The following is a 15,109-nucleotide window of genomic DNA, read 5'->3' as shown; positions in this document are numbered from 1 at the left end:
ATAAATAACAATAAATAAACCCCACCAGGCTTTAAATTGGCACGATATTACAAAATCAACAAAACGTGCCCCAAATCTTTCCTAAGCCTCGCTCTAACGGTCAGCGCAGCTGCTCAGCGTCTAGAGGCGTTGATCACATCCATCAAACACTGGAGTGGTTGGTTAGTGTAGTGGGTAGCACCTCTGCCTTCTACACTGTAGACTGGGGTTCAGTGCCCCACCTGGGAAAACACCCTACACTACACCAATAAGAGTCCTTGGGCAAGACTCCTAACACCGCCTTCGCCTTCCTGTGTAAAAATGATCAAATTGTAAGTCGCTCTGGATCAGAGCATCAGCCAAATGCTGTAAATATAAAACACTCAAGACGAGGGAGAGCGTTTGAGTAGAGCTGCGTGACGATATTCTAGGGGTGGGCAATATTTTATTTCACTGTGATAAACTAACGCACTTCGTAAAATCAAGGAAAACCACTGTCATCATCTGAGATCTTACTGAGATTTCCTCCGTTAAATCAGGAAAAGCGAAATATCGCGGGATGAATTAAATGTCTAAGTATCGTGATATTACTTCCACGCCAAATCGGCCGCCCTTAGATGACAGCACAACATAATACTCATTCCTGAGCATGTGACGGGTACCAGCAGTGCGTCTCAGATGCTCCACTGAAGTCTACACTCTTAAAGACGGTTCTTCAAGGGTTCTTTACTAAAGACAATGGTTCTATAAAGAAACCATAAAGAAACGCTCAATGAACCACTTGCAGGATTAAATGAAACTCTGCATGGTGAAGGGTTCTACATAGTGATGGGGAATGTGCTGCAGATGGTTCTACACAGAACAAGGGTTCCATATAGCACCCTAAACGCTTGACATCATTACAACATGAGAACCCTTTTCAAAAAGGTTATATTTAGAGCCATCTACAGCACCTTCAGAAGAACCCTATAAAGAGCCCTTTAGTCATGAAAAAAGTTCCTGTCTTTATAGAACCATTTCTGCACTAAAGAACCATGTTTTTTAGGCGAGTGCGGTCAGGAACCGGATCTGGATGCAGGCGAGAGCCCAGGGGGCGTAACAAGCGTGAAGCGAATTAAAATGACACCGTTCACAGCGATTTCTAAAACGCGCTGGTGATGCATCCCGACCGGCTCTAGTTTCGGTTCCACTCCTGCTCATTAAACTAGGTCTACGCATCGTGAGCGTCATGATTATAGATTTGCGCCATAATGCCGGGGCTTTACCACGGCGACAGCGCAGAACCGCCCCTTTAGTCCAACATCAAACTTTAAACTGAGTCTACCTTCAACTCCAACTCCAGCTCCTCGTCTCTCTGCAGCAGCGCCGAGTACCGGAACATAACGGAACCCCTCCACCATCACCAAACGCGCTCTAGAACGGCTCTAGATCTGTTCCCTACCGCGGCTCGGCTCTGGGGCAGACTCTCGGACGTGAACGCTGAAATGGTTTTTGGAGGATGTGAATCTGTTAAAGGTTGAGCGATCAGCGAGGGACACTCTTCCTCTCTCTCTTCCCAAAGGTTAATGAGTAAAAGGCCTGGCTCAGGAAGGAGAGAGAGAGAGAGAGAGAGAGAGAGAGAGAGAGAGAGAGAGAGAGAGAGAGAGAGACAGAGACAGAGAGAGAGAGAGAGAGAGAGAGAGACAGAGACAGAGAGAGAGAGAGAGAGAGAGAGAGAGAGAGAGAGAGAGAGAGAGAGAGAGAGAGAGAGAGAGAGAGAGAGAGAGAGAGAGACAGAGAGAGAGAGAGAGAGAGAGAGAGAGACAGAGAGAGAGAGAGAGAGAGACAGACAGAGAGAGAGAGAGAGAGAGACAGATAGAGACATTGAGAGAGAGAGAGAGAGAGAGAGAGAGAGAGAGAGAGAGAGAGAGAGAGAGACACATACATCATGTCTGTCTGTCTCTCTCTCTCTCAGTATCCATGCACTCAGGCATGCAGGCACTGGAGAATCTCTCTGCTGGACTCTCTCACACAAACACACTAGCAGGTCTGATCACCATCAGTCCACTCACAGGTCGACAGGCCTGGCACAATTACTGCACAACCACACCATCACAAGAAATGGTCACATTTATACTGGGAGGGGTTTAGGCTGTTCTGGGAGGGACCCCGCAACCATGTGAGTCCTCCATGATAATCTGATTATCTGCATGGGGAGGGGTTTCAGTAGTACGGGGGAGGAGTTTCAGTAGTACGGGGGAGGAGTTTCAGTAGTACGGGGGAGGAGTTTCAGTAGTACGGGGGAGGGGTTTCAGTAGTACAGGGGAGGAGTTTCAGTAGTACGGGGGAGGAGTTTCAGTAGTACGGGGGAGGAGTTTCAGTAGTACGGGGGAGGAGTTTCAGTAGTACGGGGGAGGGGTTTCAGTAGTACGGGGGAGGGGTTTCAGTAGTACGGGGGAGGAGTTTCAGTAGTACGGGGGAGGGGTTTCTCAAACAGCTGTAATAAGATCATGTGATATCGGTGACCGGGCTGGTCACCGTTTTGCAGCGCCGTTACGCCGTTATGGAGAAACGTCCCGCCACGAAACTTCAGGAAGCTTTTTAACACATGACATCAACACTGATTTGTTTCTAAGATCTGATGAGTTAGAAGAGACAAACTAGAGCCCCTTTTTAAAATACAATCAAAGTCTATAAATAAATCATTATTCCACACGTCACACTGTGCTGCACTAAACGGAGCGACCAGGCTCTCTAATCAAACACGTACTGACCGCAAGCTTCATTACAAACACCGCAAAATTAGCGGGTGAAATGGATTTCATGCCAAATATCCAATAATGAACCGCAGTTCTTGACAGTATTTTAAAAGGTAGGTTCTTTTCACTGTTTAACTGATTAGATGACTGAAAAAAATCAGTGACATATCGTGCATCATCAGGTAAAACACCCCCGACATACCGCCTCCCTCTAATCTGTGCTGTACACACGAGACTGAACACCCCACAGCACTGGTGTAGTACAGCACCTCTCCACAGTTCAAACCTCTCGCTCTCTCTCTCTCTCTGTCTCCCTCTCCCTCTCTCGCCCCCCTCTCTCGCCCCTCTCCCTCTCCCTCTCTCCCTCTCCCTCTCCCTCTCCCCCTCTCCCTCTCCCCCTCTCTCTCTCCCTCTCCCTCCCCCTCTCCCTCTCCCTCTCCCTCTCCCTCTCCCCCTGAGCAGGTTCCCACACAGCCTCACAGAAACAGCCTGCAGAGATGCTTAACCTTCCTCATTACCCTGCCTGCTCTTTTATTAAGGCTGTGATAAGATCTCTCTCTCACACAGTCGCTCTGCACACCAAGAGCTGGAACCCTAACGGGGGACTGTCTCCACTTTATACACTACAGGGACAAAAGTATAGGGACACCTACAGGAGCTTTTAGGACCCCCGTTCTAAATCCATGAGTTGGTCCCACTTTGCAGCAACCTTTCACGATAATTCGTAGTTTTGCTCTTGAGCTCCCCCTACAGCCGCAGGGTGTAATTCACTTTATCATGAAATAAATACAAATCGTGCTGTGGACGTCCCCTCACGGACAGCTGTACGAGCTGAAGGACACAGGATCTGACCCGCCTTCGCATCACTCCGGGACACGGACACCGTCCGACTTCAGCAATGAACGGCTTGCGGGATTCAGCAGCATCACAGGACTTCACTACAGGAGACTGAAAACTTTCAAGGCTTATTTGGCTTAAATTATTCCTGCGCATGCCAGCCTGAAACGCTTTGTGCCGCAATTTTAATGACCGGCAGTGTAATTAAACAAAATCTCGCTCCGAAAAGTGATGTTAAAGAGAGACAGGGATGGAGCGTGTAGGTTCTCTGGTGGTTCTGGATGGTAAATAAAGTGTCTATATCTGTGTTGTAGTCATGGCGACGCCTGGTTCCCATCACCACCACTGTAAAGACGTCTGTAAGTTTCTCTAAATTAACCGTTTCATACCAAAGCACTCTGAATGGCTTTGTTTACATCAAGGACTGAATTTTTCAGAAATTTAAAAAAGTTTATGAAATTCCCCTTCAAGTTTTACATAACCACGTCCTGTGGCTTTAAGACTGATATGAAAATGAGCTCTGTTCTGATTGGCTGTCCTGTGTTGTGTAGTCTGTGCTGAAACACTCCATGTGACTTTAGTGTTACTGGGCGGAGCTAAATCTCTATGTTGAATAGATGAAAATGGGTTGTTTTTGTGACATCACAAAAACACATGTTAAAAATGTCAGACTGGGTGCAGAAATGCAGCTCCAGGCTGTGAAGAGACGCCGGCAGTTTCCATTCCCTCGACAAAAAGTGAACCTTTAGCGGCTCATGATCATCTTTAAACCAGGCTGAAGGGCTTCCTGTCCACTAGTTTCTTAATTCAGCGTTCCACCTTAAACGATACAGCTTGTACAGGTGCCAGAATGTAATGTGTAATGTGGAGCAGCATTTAAGGTGGAACTGAAAATTTGCTGAATAGGAAACCAAATTAAGGATAAATTAAGGATTGGGAACGACAGCAACTCAGCCACGAAGTGGTCGGCCACGTAAAATGACAGAGCGGTCAGCGGATGCTGAGGGGCATAGTGCGCAGAGGTCACCGACTTTCTGCAGAGTCCATCGCTACAGACCTCCAAACTTCATGTGGCCTTCAGATCAGCTCAAGAACAGCGTAGAGAGCTTCATGGAATGGGTTTCCATGGCCGAGCAGCTGCATCCAAGCCTTACATCACCAAGCGCAGTGCAAAGCGTGGAATGCAGTGGAGTAAAGCGCCGCCACTGGACTCTAGAGCAGTGGAGACGAGTTCTCTGGAGTGACCAATCACGCTTCTCCGTCTGGGAATCTGATGGACGAGTCTGGGTTTGGCGGTTGCCAGGAGACGGTACTTGTCTGACTGCATTGTGAGTGTAAAGTTTGGTGGAGGGGGGATCATGGTGTGGGGTGTTTTTCAGGAGTTGGGCTCGGCCCCTTAGTTCCAGTGAAAGGAACTCTTAAAGCTTCAGCACCAAGACATTTTGGACAATTTCATGCTCCCAACTTTGTGGGAACAGTTTGGGGACGGCCCCTTCCTGCTCCAACATGACTGCCCACCAGTGCACAAAGCAGGTCCATAAAGACGTGGATGAGCCAGTTTGGTGTGGAAGAACTTGACTGGCCTGCACAGAGTCCTGACCTCAACCCCATAGAACACCTTTGGGATGAATTAGAGCGGAGACTGTGAGCCAGGCCTTCTCGTCCAACATCAGTGTCTGACCTCACAAATGTGCTTCTGGAAGAACGGCCAAAAATTCCCATAAACACTCCTAACCCTTGTGGAAAGCCTTCCCAGGAGAGCTGAAGCTGTTATAGCTGCAAAGGGTGGACCGACATCATATTAAACCCTATGGATTAAGAATGGGATTCACTCAAGTTCATATGCGCGTGAAGCCAGACGACCGAATACATTTGGCAGTGTAGTGTAACTAGCTTAGCTTACTAAACAGTACGCAGACCAGCTCATTTACACGGAGGTTCATTATATTTTCCTACCTGTGTCTATTGCGACATGTTGAACTATCACGGTGCCTCAATGTAAACCAGCCAATCAGAGCAGAGAAACAAATCACAGGGCTGTAAATCCACATCTGGACATTTTCCACTGTGACCAACGTCACACACCTTGTCTGTAGACACCTTTAAAGAACTGTGGAGCCAATGTGGGAGCGAGGTCCTGATCTAAAGGGTGAAGTACAAATAAAAGGAAAACGTTATCAGTGCCCAGGCTAATCATATAAATAATGATGCCAAAGTTTGATAATAATAAATTGACACTCAGGTAAATATGAAAGAATTTTTGAAACTGGGCCAAAGTGTGTTGATCATGCGAGTGAAATGATCCACAGCAGCAGATTTATAAATGGCCCAATATGCTGAATATTAATCAGCAGATTCGCTTGGACAGACTCCAGACCGTGTTCACGTGTACTTCCACCTGGGAGTTTGGCCCTCCGGAGTCCACCAACGCGCCTGGTCTGTCGCTGGTAATATAATTTAGGCCTTTTCATACTGAAATCCTGTAAACAGGAGACGTTCTCAGCCCTTCACTTCTGAATCATCCAGAAAACAAACTCCCACCACTTCATTCTCTCGTAAAAACGAGTGATTGAGTGAGTGAGTGAGTGAGTGAGTGAGTGAGTGAGTGAGTGAGTGAGTGAGTAGGAACGCTGGTTTTTATTTTACTTTATTCTGTATTTATTTTATCTTATTCCCTACGTGTGAATGTCTGTCTGATACCGTCCACTGTGAGCTCCTGTAACCAAAACCAAGTTCCTCGTATGCGCAGCAGACCTGGCCAATAAAGCTTGATTCTGATTACTGGTACAGTGCAGGGCGGTTACCCAGGCGGGGCACTGAACCCCAGTCTACAGTGTAGAAGGCAGAGGTGTTAATCACTACACCAACCAACCACGTGCAGATTTCACTCCTGTAAAGTTTTCATTCATAAAACTAAACTCAGCAGTAACAGAAGCAGAAGCTTCCTGGCTGTAATCTAGATGGTGCCGTGTTTCCTCCTGGTGCTTTCCAGGTGTTGTAGCAGGTCTCCTGCAGGTCACATGTTGCTGTGATTTTGACTGAGTTGCGTTCACATCGCAGCCCTTCCTGTTAACTGTTAACCTTCTTGAGCACATCTCAACCTCTCCTCTAAAGGTTCTTCATAGAACAGGTTCCTCATGTGTTTCATATCTAAACGCTCCGTTATCTTCATCACTGCTTTCCAAACCCGCTGCAGCAGCTTCAGCAGCTGGAAACTCTCTGACGCCGTTTCACACGAGTCTCTGATGTGGACTGAATGAAGACTGAAGGGGGTCCGGCGTGACGGTCAGTGCTTAGTGATCTCCTGAGTGTCCGTCATGATGTGCATCTCAGCCCCTCTTCATGGCATTTTGCGGCACTCTTGCGCAACACAGGACGACTCGACTCGCTTTTGGTACCGGCTACTCCACGTCCCACCGATTCTGGTGCTCAAAGGAGATGCAGGAGGCCACACTGGCCTGGTGGCCAACACTGGCATGTGTGTTTAGGGTGATGATGACCAACCAATCAGCTCGGCGGTTTTACCACGCCACCTTTCCGTATCGACTCGGCTCACTCGGAACCTCAACAGAGGTGATTCCAACATTAGTACCAGGTACCTTGGTTGCCTGGAGAATCAAAACAGGAAAGTGGAGTCAAGCCAGACTGAGCCAGTTCCAAGCAGCTGAAAAGCAGCTTTAGAACGTTCCCACACTTCAACCTGAATACCTGAGTCTGCAGGCGAGGAGGGGCTCATTATCGCTGGTTTCTTTCCAATCACATCCAATCCGTGGACCGATATCCGTGGTCCCACACGTCAGGACTGCAGGAGGGTCGGAACAGCTTAATCGGTTCGCTGCTTTTTATTTTCCTTAATACAAACACTGAAGCGGTGGAGTGCAGCTCTTTCTGTCCACAGCCGTCTCCGTCTCCCACCATCACACACCTCGAAACGGGAAGTGACGCGATGAGTCAAAGCAGTTACGCGTAAAATGATGCAACTCATGCAGCAGCACACGCGACACCCGGAGCGAAGAGCTTCCTCAGAGCCCCGACTTCGCTCTAGGGCTCGGAAACAGCTTCTACACTGGACCAAACACACGGATCTCGTGGAGCAAGTGGACCCGAGTCCGGAAAAAAGACTTCACTGTTAGAACCAGAACACTGCACTACACCACACCATCAGACCTCTCGCTGAGCAGCTCGCCACCGCCCGCCGAGGAGCCGCAGCCAGAGTCGTTGCCCAACCGCAGCACACTTTGTTCCTTCCTTAGCCGAACTGTAACCTCCTGTTACCCATCCCACACGCAAAACCAGCTCCAAGCTTCTGTACCTCATTCCCATAACTCTCCTTATCTCCTCCGGCATCTGCAGAGCTTCTGATAACCACCCAGCTCAGGCGTGCCTAACGGTCATTTACAACTGCTATATAAATGAATGGGACTTGAAGAACGAGATCAAAGTGACTCCTGTTAATATATTAAAAAAAAGAAAAGAAAGTGCGTACATGTATATAAAACGCGTAACGTAAGCCAGTGCAGCCAGACGTTCCCACCCAAGTCATTCTGGGCTGTTTCTTTTGGTTCTTTAATCATGAAATTTACACACAATGTAAAGAACAACAGACATTTCCTTTATCTCAAAAACTGAAAAACCACAAAAATGCATAATAACGATACGAGGTTTTATTCCGACAACAGCGATATATATATATACACACACACACACACACACACACAGAGTGAGATTCACTCGAAAGAGGCCCCGAATGTTCTGCTGTAACTCCCGTTAGGATGAAGCATCTGAACCAAAGAACACGCGACGTATCGCTGCTGTTGGGACAAAACGTTTTTCAGTTTTTGACATTTTTCAAATCGCCTAATGTTCTTTACATTATATGTAAATTTCATGATGAATGGACCAAAAGAAACAGCCCAAAATTACTTGGAAAAACATCTAGTTCCATTGACTCACATTGACAGCAGAGTAGATGTTTTCCTTCTCCTGTAAAGTTACCGTTTTGGAGATACACCTGGAAGTTGCCAATGGTGATTAATGGTCTTAACGGCTGTCCGGCGCCTCACCACTCCGACGCAGGGGCGTCCCGGCTCGTCGGAAGCTCCGTATTACTGAGCAGCCCATTTCACGTTGTTTTGGTTCTGATTTTGTTGTTCCAGCAAGAGTCACTACAGAATATTCTGGGCCTCTTTCCAGTGAATCTCCCTGGATTTATACATAAATAAAACACATGAATATGATGTCAAGCTAACACAACAGAAAAACCCTTTAAGGTACAATATGGAACCATTTTCAAAACCATTTCACCAGTCAGAGGAGCAGACGGCTCTCTGGGTGTTCATGGTTCTACATAGCAGCACTATCTTCACACAAGATGGGACCATCTAGTACATACAGCTCGTACAGGTTATGTGGATTTCCTCTGCGCGTCTTGGGACATCACGGATATCACGGACATCACAGCGTGAGACGCCAGTTTTGCAAGAGTAAAACTTGGTAAAATTTCACCACCGAGTTTCTCCAAGTGACGGACGTCTTTAACAAGTAACGAGCAGAAACCAGAGGCAGAGAATATAATACATCACTCATTTCCATCCTGAGGAGAGAAGCAGAGCTTTGGACCTGGTCTAAAGGCTGTGAAGGATCATTTATAAACAGCAGAGTAAAAATCTCAGCCTAGAGCTGCTGCTGCAGTACTTTAGTCAATATTTACAGATGAAAGCGTGTCTGAAACCACAAAACCAAGTCTGCTACAATCACGAAACCTCACAGACTAAAGTATCGTCACGGCGACGCCTGGTTCCCATCACCTCCACTGTCAGTAAGTTTCTCTACGCTGAACCAGCTCATAACAAAATGCTCCGAGTGACTTTGTTTACATCCCCACGACTGAATTCCGCAGAAATCTGGAAATATAAGTGGAATTCCCCTTTAAAGGGCGCTATACAAAAACACCTGCCTTGCCTAAAGAAGCAAAACGTCACACGCCAAACACGTCTTCATCTGCCGACGGGGGGGCACTGGATATTTTACGAAGCATTGAGTTTAACGCAGGTCCAGAATCACAGCGGATTAGATGTTGTGGTTTAACCTGCAGCTCTACGGATATAACAGACTATTACGAGGCATCACTGTTTCAGTGTCCCGCCCTGCAAACAGAACATCAGCGCACAATGGAACCTGCGTTTACACAAACTACAGTCATCAGCAGGCTAAATCTGACCTCACCCTGATTCTATATGATTAGGACACGTTGAGAAATGATCCAGTCCAGATTTCACCTCTGCCCAAGACGGCTGGGCTATTCTGGTACCAAACGGAATTATTATCATTTAAAAAAACATCAACACAAAATCAAAAGTGTCCAAACTTTTATATACAACTCTAGACGTCCTATTTATAACTGAATATAATAAAAAGAGCGTACATATAATATAATAACACTGTTGCTGGATCAAAACCTCCCATCTCCAAAACGGTAATTTTACAGGAGAAAGTGAAAACTTGCTCTACTGTTAATGCAAGTCAATGGAACCGGACGTCTTTCCAAGTCATTTTAGATCATTTCTGTTGGTCCATTCATCATGAAATTCACACACAATATACAGGACCACAGGTACATTCAAGTCATGTCTAAAACTAAAAAAACGACAAAAGTGGAGATACGAGGTTTTGTTCCGACTGATATAACAGCTCACATTAGTGTCATATTACCTCAAATAAAGCTTCCGCTTCATTGCATGTTCACCATAAACGCTGATAATTCTACACCAATGTGTGGTTTTCTTTGCATTCCTTCATTCGCAAAAGCACTTTGAATGGCCACAGAGCTCAAAGGGGAGCTCCACCAATTTTTCAGAATTTCTCCAACATTAAACAGTTAAGATGTAAACGGAGTCATCTGGTGTGAAAGGCTGCGTTCTAGAGAAATGTACCGAGTCAGTCACACTCAGGACTACTCCTATAATTAATAGCAGCAGCCGTGCTAGTAATTCTCCCCCTAAGCAGCTCTGGGCGGGTGTGCAGCTGATTTTTGTGAATTGGAATGGGGGAGAGAGTCCGCTCTGCGGGATCCGAGCCATCTGGCAGCAGAGCGCCTCGATACCATATTACAGTATTATATTACAGTCAAAACACGCCGGCTCCAGCGCCCCACACGGCCCTAACGGAGGGAGCAGGAAAGAATTCGGCTGCAGTGGAGTGGATTACAACACACACATCTCGGGCTTAGCCTTCCACGGCTTTCGGCTTCGCAGCATCGTCGGGAAGTCACAGCGTGAAAGTCAGAGGCAGAAAACGTATGAAAGCACTGGCCACGGAGCCAAACCTTGTGGACAAAAGTAAGAACTATTTATCGTATATACATCATATTTACAAACGCCAAGCATGCTTCAGCACCACCAAGCAGGCAGGAGTCCCCCACGTCCGCTCCGTTCCATCAGCCAAACCGGGACGAGACAGGAGACCCACGAACTTGGAGCCCCGACCTTACGAGGAATCTGAAGACCCGCTCAAAATCACACGCACACCTCTCCACGTCAGCTCCGCCTCAGGAATCGGCCTCTTCTTCCACTCATCCTCTAGTTTGCCTCTTTTTTTGGCATCATCATCATCATCATCATCATCATCAGGTCCTGTTTCATTGCGAGTGCTGCCACAACACTGACTTCACCACAGGCGACAAGAAATCAGCGAAAACGACGAGAGAGCTGCTCCGACAGAACCTACTGTGGAGCAATTTCTCCAAACTAGCTTCAGCTGACCGGTGTAGTCCATCACCTAACACATGTTTGGTGTGCGATACGGCAAAAATATGACACTGTGATACTTTCAGAACACACAGCGTGGTTGGTTAGTGTAGCGGGTAGCACCTCTGCCTTCTACGCTGCAGGCTGGGGTTCAGTGCCCCGCCTGGGTAACCAGCCTACACTACACCAGTAAGAGTCCTTGGGCAAGACTCCCAACACCACCTTCACTGATCAAACTGTAAGTCGCACTGGAGAAGAGCGTCAGCCAAATGCCGGAAATGTAAACAATGTCACAGTTTATTTTTTCAGATATCTGATCAGTCGGAACAGAGAAAGTGAGTGCGTTTCCATGCACTTAATAATCCGATAACTGCAGAAAATCAGGTCAGAAATCAGATCAAAGTATTAACATGCACTTCAGTAACCAGGTAACGGGGAAACTCCGGGGCCACGTGAGCCAGACAGTAATCAGATTTCTGCTTTACAACCAGCCAATAAACTCGCAGAAGACGACGCGAAAGTGTCTGGCTGCGTCACGCGGCGATGCTGCTCGCTTATTTCCGGTACCGCAGTCTGTTTTCACACACGCTCAGACTGAGAGACCAGAAAGGAATCACAGTAAGAGTTCACAGCACCGAGAAATCTGAATACTGAGCTCAAACCGGATTTCTTAACCGGATTTCTAGATCGGAGTGTGTTCACACGACTGCTTGAGTGCACGTAAACACAGAGTGATTAATTACCACGTGACACTAAATCCAGTTAGACGGGACTAATGTTTCTCTCTTTATACTAAAACACGCGGTCAGTCCGTGTCTACAACTGCTGCTGATATACATCCCCATTACGTCCCTGCACACGGCCCATATTTGGGTCAGACGCTGGAAATGTGTGTCGTCTGATCCTGGCTTCACAGAAGGATGATGCACCAAACTGTCTGTCAGTAAAATATGTTTTCACCGTTTCTGGATCAGCCAACGTAACTGCAAGTCAGCTTTTCATCACCTTAAGAGCACCAACAACTGTTCCGGTATAGACTGTAAGGAGCTGTTACTGCTCTAGAAAAGGCTTAATGGTGCAGGAGCTGCGTATTCATCTGACCCGCTGCAGCGGTATGAGCCCAGCAGAACCCTCAGATCACCAGGAGCTGGTTGGTCAGTCCTGCCGAAGGTGGAGACTGAACACGGAGAACCGCGTTTAGATACTGCGCTGCTCTTGAAGGGACCCAGTGGTCAGAGAGCGCTAGAAAAGCAGACACTGGACGCTTTAAACCAGCCTGAGCTGGAGCACCGAGCCCCGGCAGAGACACGGCTGTGCTCTCTCCGGCCTGTCAGTCCCGTCTTTAACGCTCTACCGCTCGTCCTCGGCGAGACGCTCACCTGGACATATAAAAACAGCATCAGATCACCTTAAAGAACGGCACGCGGCGCGAAGCAAACCAACCGCTTTAATTTAAACTCGTTGACTGCGCTCACTGTATTAATTCCAGTTTAATAAAACTAATTAACCTTTTACCACATTAATTATTTTGTAATGAACCACGTCTTACTGCGTATAAACCACCACCAATGCGGCCTGAACCAGTTTAAACGGGAAAACACTGAACACGGAGCCGGCGAGCTGCCTGGAGACAAGCTGGACCAATCAAGCAACAGAACACCCATGTAACGTACATGTGACATCACAACCATCACGACTAGCTGGAAGTGCGGCACGCTCGGTGATCCAGCTTCACGCCAAAAACAAGCCTGAAAACAAAAACACAGGAAATTCCTGCATCCGAATCCCAATACTGGCTCAGCCCTACGCCGCCAGCCGGCGCGGGGACCGAGAGCCTGAGCGGCCGCACTCACCACGGCAGGGAACGCGGGAACTTCAGCGAGTCTGGAAGTTCATTAAAGGGAAAAACGTCCGGAAACTGAGCGGTCACTCACGGCGAAGGGCCCGAACTGTGAACTGTCCAGAGGCCAAAATGGGGCAAAACCGGGAGAATGGCAACGCTGACCCCTGATAAAAGCACTCAGCATCTCTCTCTCTCTCTCAATTCTAGCCCCCCCTCCCTCCCTCCCTCTCTCCCTCCCTCTCTCCCTCCCTCTCTCCCTCCCTCTCTCCTCTCTCCCTCTCTCTCTCCCTCTCTCCCTCTCTCCCTCTCTCTCTCTCTCAATTCTCTCTCTCTCTCTCTCTCTCAATTCTGTCGCTCCCTCTCTCTCTCTCAATTCTGTCTCTCTCTCTCTCTCTCAATTCTGTCTCTCTCTCTCTCTCTCCCAATTCTGTCTCTCTCCCTCCCTCTCCCTATTCTGTCTCTCTCCCTCCCTCTCCCAATTCTGTCTCTCCCTCCCTCTCCCTCTCCCAATTCTGTCTCTCTCCCTCCCTCTCCCAATTCTGTCTCTCTCTCTCCCTCCCTCCCTCTCCCTATTCTGTCTCTCCCTCCCTCTCCCAATTCTGTCTCTCTCCCTGCCTCTCCCTATTCTGTCTCTCTCTCTCCCTCCCTCCCTCTCCCTATTCTGTCTCTCCCTCCCCCAATTCTGTCTCTCTCCCTCCCTCTCCCAATTCTGTCTCTCTCTCTCCCTCCCTCCCCCTATTCTGTCTCTCTCTCCCTCTCTCCCTCTCCCAATTCTGTCGCGCTCTCTCTCCCTCTCCCAAATCTGTCGCGCTCTCTCTCCCTCTCCCAATTCTGTCGCGCTCTCTCTCCCTCTCCCAATTCTGTCGCGCTCTCTCTCCCTCTCCCAATTCTGTCGCGCTCTCTCTCCCTCTCCCAATTCTGTCGCGCTCTCTCTCCCTCTCCCAATTCTGTCGCGCTCTCTCTCTCTCTCTCTCTCTCTCTCTCTCCCTCCCTCTCCCAATTCTGTCGCGCTCTCTCTCCCTCCCTCTCCCAATTCTGTCGCGCTCTCTCTCTCCCTCCCTCTCCCAATTCTGTCGCGCTCTCTCTCCCTCCCTCTCCCAATTCTGTCGCGCTCTCTCTCCCTCCCTCTCCCAATTCTGTCGCGCTCTCTCTCTCTCTCCCAATTCTGTCGCGCTCTCTCTCTCTCTCTCCCTCCCTCTCCCAATTCTGTCGCGCTCTCTCTCTCTCTCTCCCTCCCTCTCCCAATTCTGTCGCGCTCTCCCTCTCCCAATTCTGTCGCGCTCTCCCTCTCCCAATTCTGTCGCGCTCTCCCTCTCCCAATTCTGTCGCGCTCTCCCTCTCCCAATTCTGTCGCGCTCTCTCTCTCCCTCTCCCAATTCTGTCGCGCTCTCTCTCCCAATTCTGTCGCGCTCTCTCTCCCAATTCTGTCGCGCTCTCTCTCCCAATTCTGTCGCGCTCCCTCTCTCTCTCTCTCTCTCTCCCTCCCTCTCCCAATTCTGTCGCGCTCTCTCTCTCTCTCCCAATTCTGTCGCGCTCTCTCTCTCTCTCCCATTCTGTCGCGCTCTCTCTCCCAATTCTGTCGCGCTCCCTCTCTCTCTCCCAATTCTGTCGCGTTCTCTCTCCCAATTCTGTCGCGCTCCCTCTCCCAATTCTGTCGCGCTCTCTCTCTCTCTCTCCCTCCCTCTCCCAATTCTGTCGCGCTCTCTCTCTCTCTCCCAATTCTGTCGCGCTCTCTCTCTCTCTCCCAATTCTGTCGCGCTCTCTCTCCCAATTCTGTCGCGCTCCCTCTCTCTCTCCCAATTCTGTCGCGTTCTCTCTCCCAATTCTGTCGCGCTCCCTCTCCCAATTCTGTCGCGCTCCCTCTCCCAATTCTGTCGCGCTCCCTCTCTCTCTCTCCCTCCCTCTCCCAATTCTGTCGCGCTCTCTCTCTCTCCCTCCCTCTCCAATTCTGTCGCGCTCTCTCTCTC

At 48.7% G+C, this 15,109-nt stretch overlaps 1 protein-coding gene across 3 annotated transcripts in view; it reads right to left on the bottom strand.

Annotated features, from left to right (window-relative positions):
- trpm7 (transient receptor potential cation channel, subfamily M, member 7) overlaps nt 1-15,109 on the bottom strand; it is an 82,721-nt gene that overhangs the window by 58,617 nt on the left and 8,995 nt on the right. Inside the window, exon 1 of one of the 3 annotated variants that reach the window (XM_017685813.2) lies at nt 2,987-2,992. The exons of 1 other annotated variant lie outside the window; for it this stretch is intronic. Coding sequence is in view for 1 of the 2 variants with exons in the window: in XM_017685811.2 (XP_017541300.1) it covers nt 1,304-1,360 (57 nt within the window). In the remaining variant the exon portion in view is untranslated. Of the gene's footprint in view, nt 1-1,303; nt 1,376-2,986; nt 2,993-15,109 lie in introns of those variants that run through there. One more of the 3 variants, XM_017685811.2, reaches the window with a different exon arrangement.

Source organism: Pygocentrus nattereri, chromosome 7, assembly GCF_015220715.1.
Source record: "Pygocentrus nattereri isolate fPygNat1 chromosome 7, fPygNat1.pri, whole genome shotgun sequence".
NCBI classification, from domain to species: Eukaryota; Metazoa; Chordata; class Actinopteri; order Characiformes; family Serrasalmidae; genus Pygocentrus; species Pygocentrus nattereri.
Note: the sequence above shows the minus strand (reverse complement) of the source record. Positions and strands in the feature narration are given on the sequence as shown.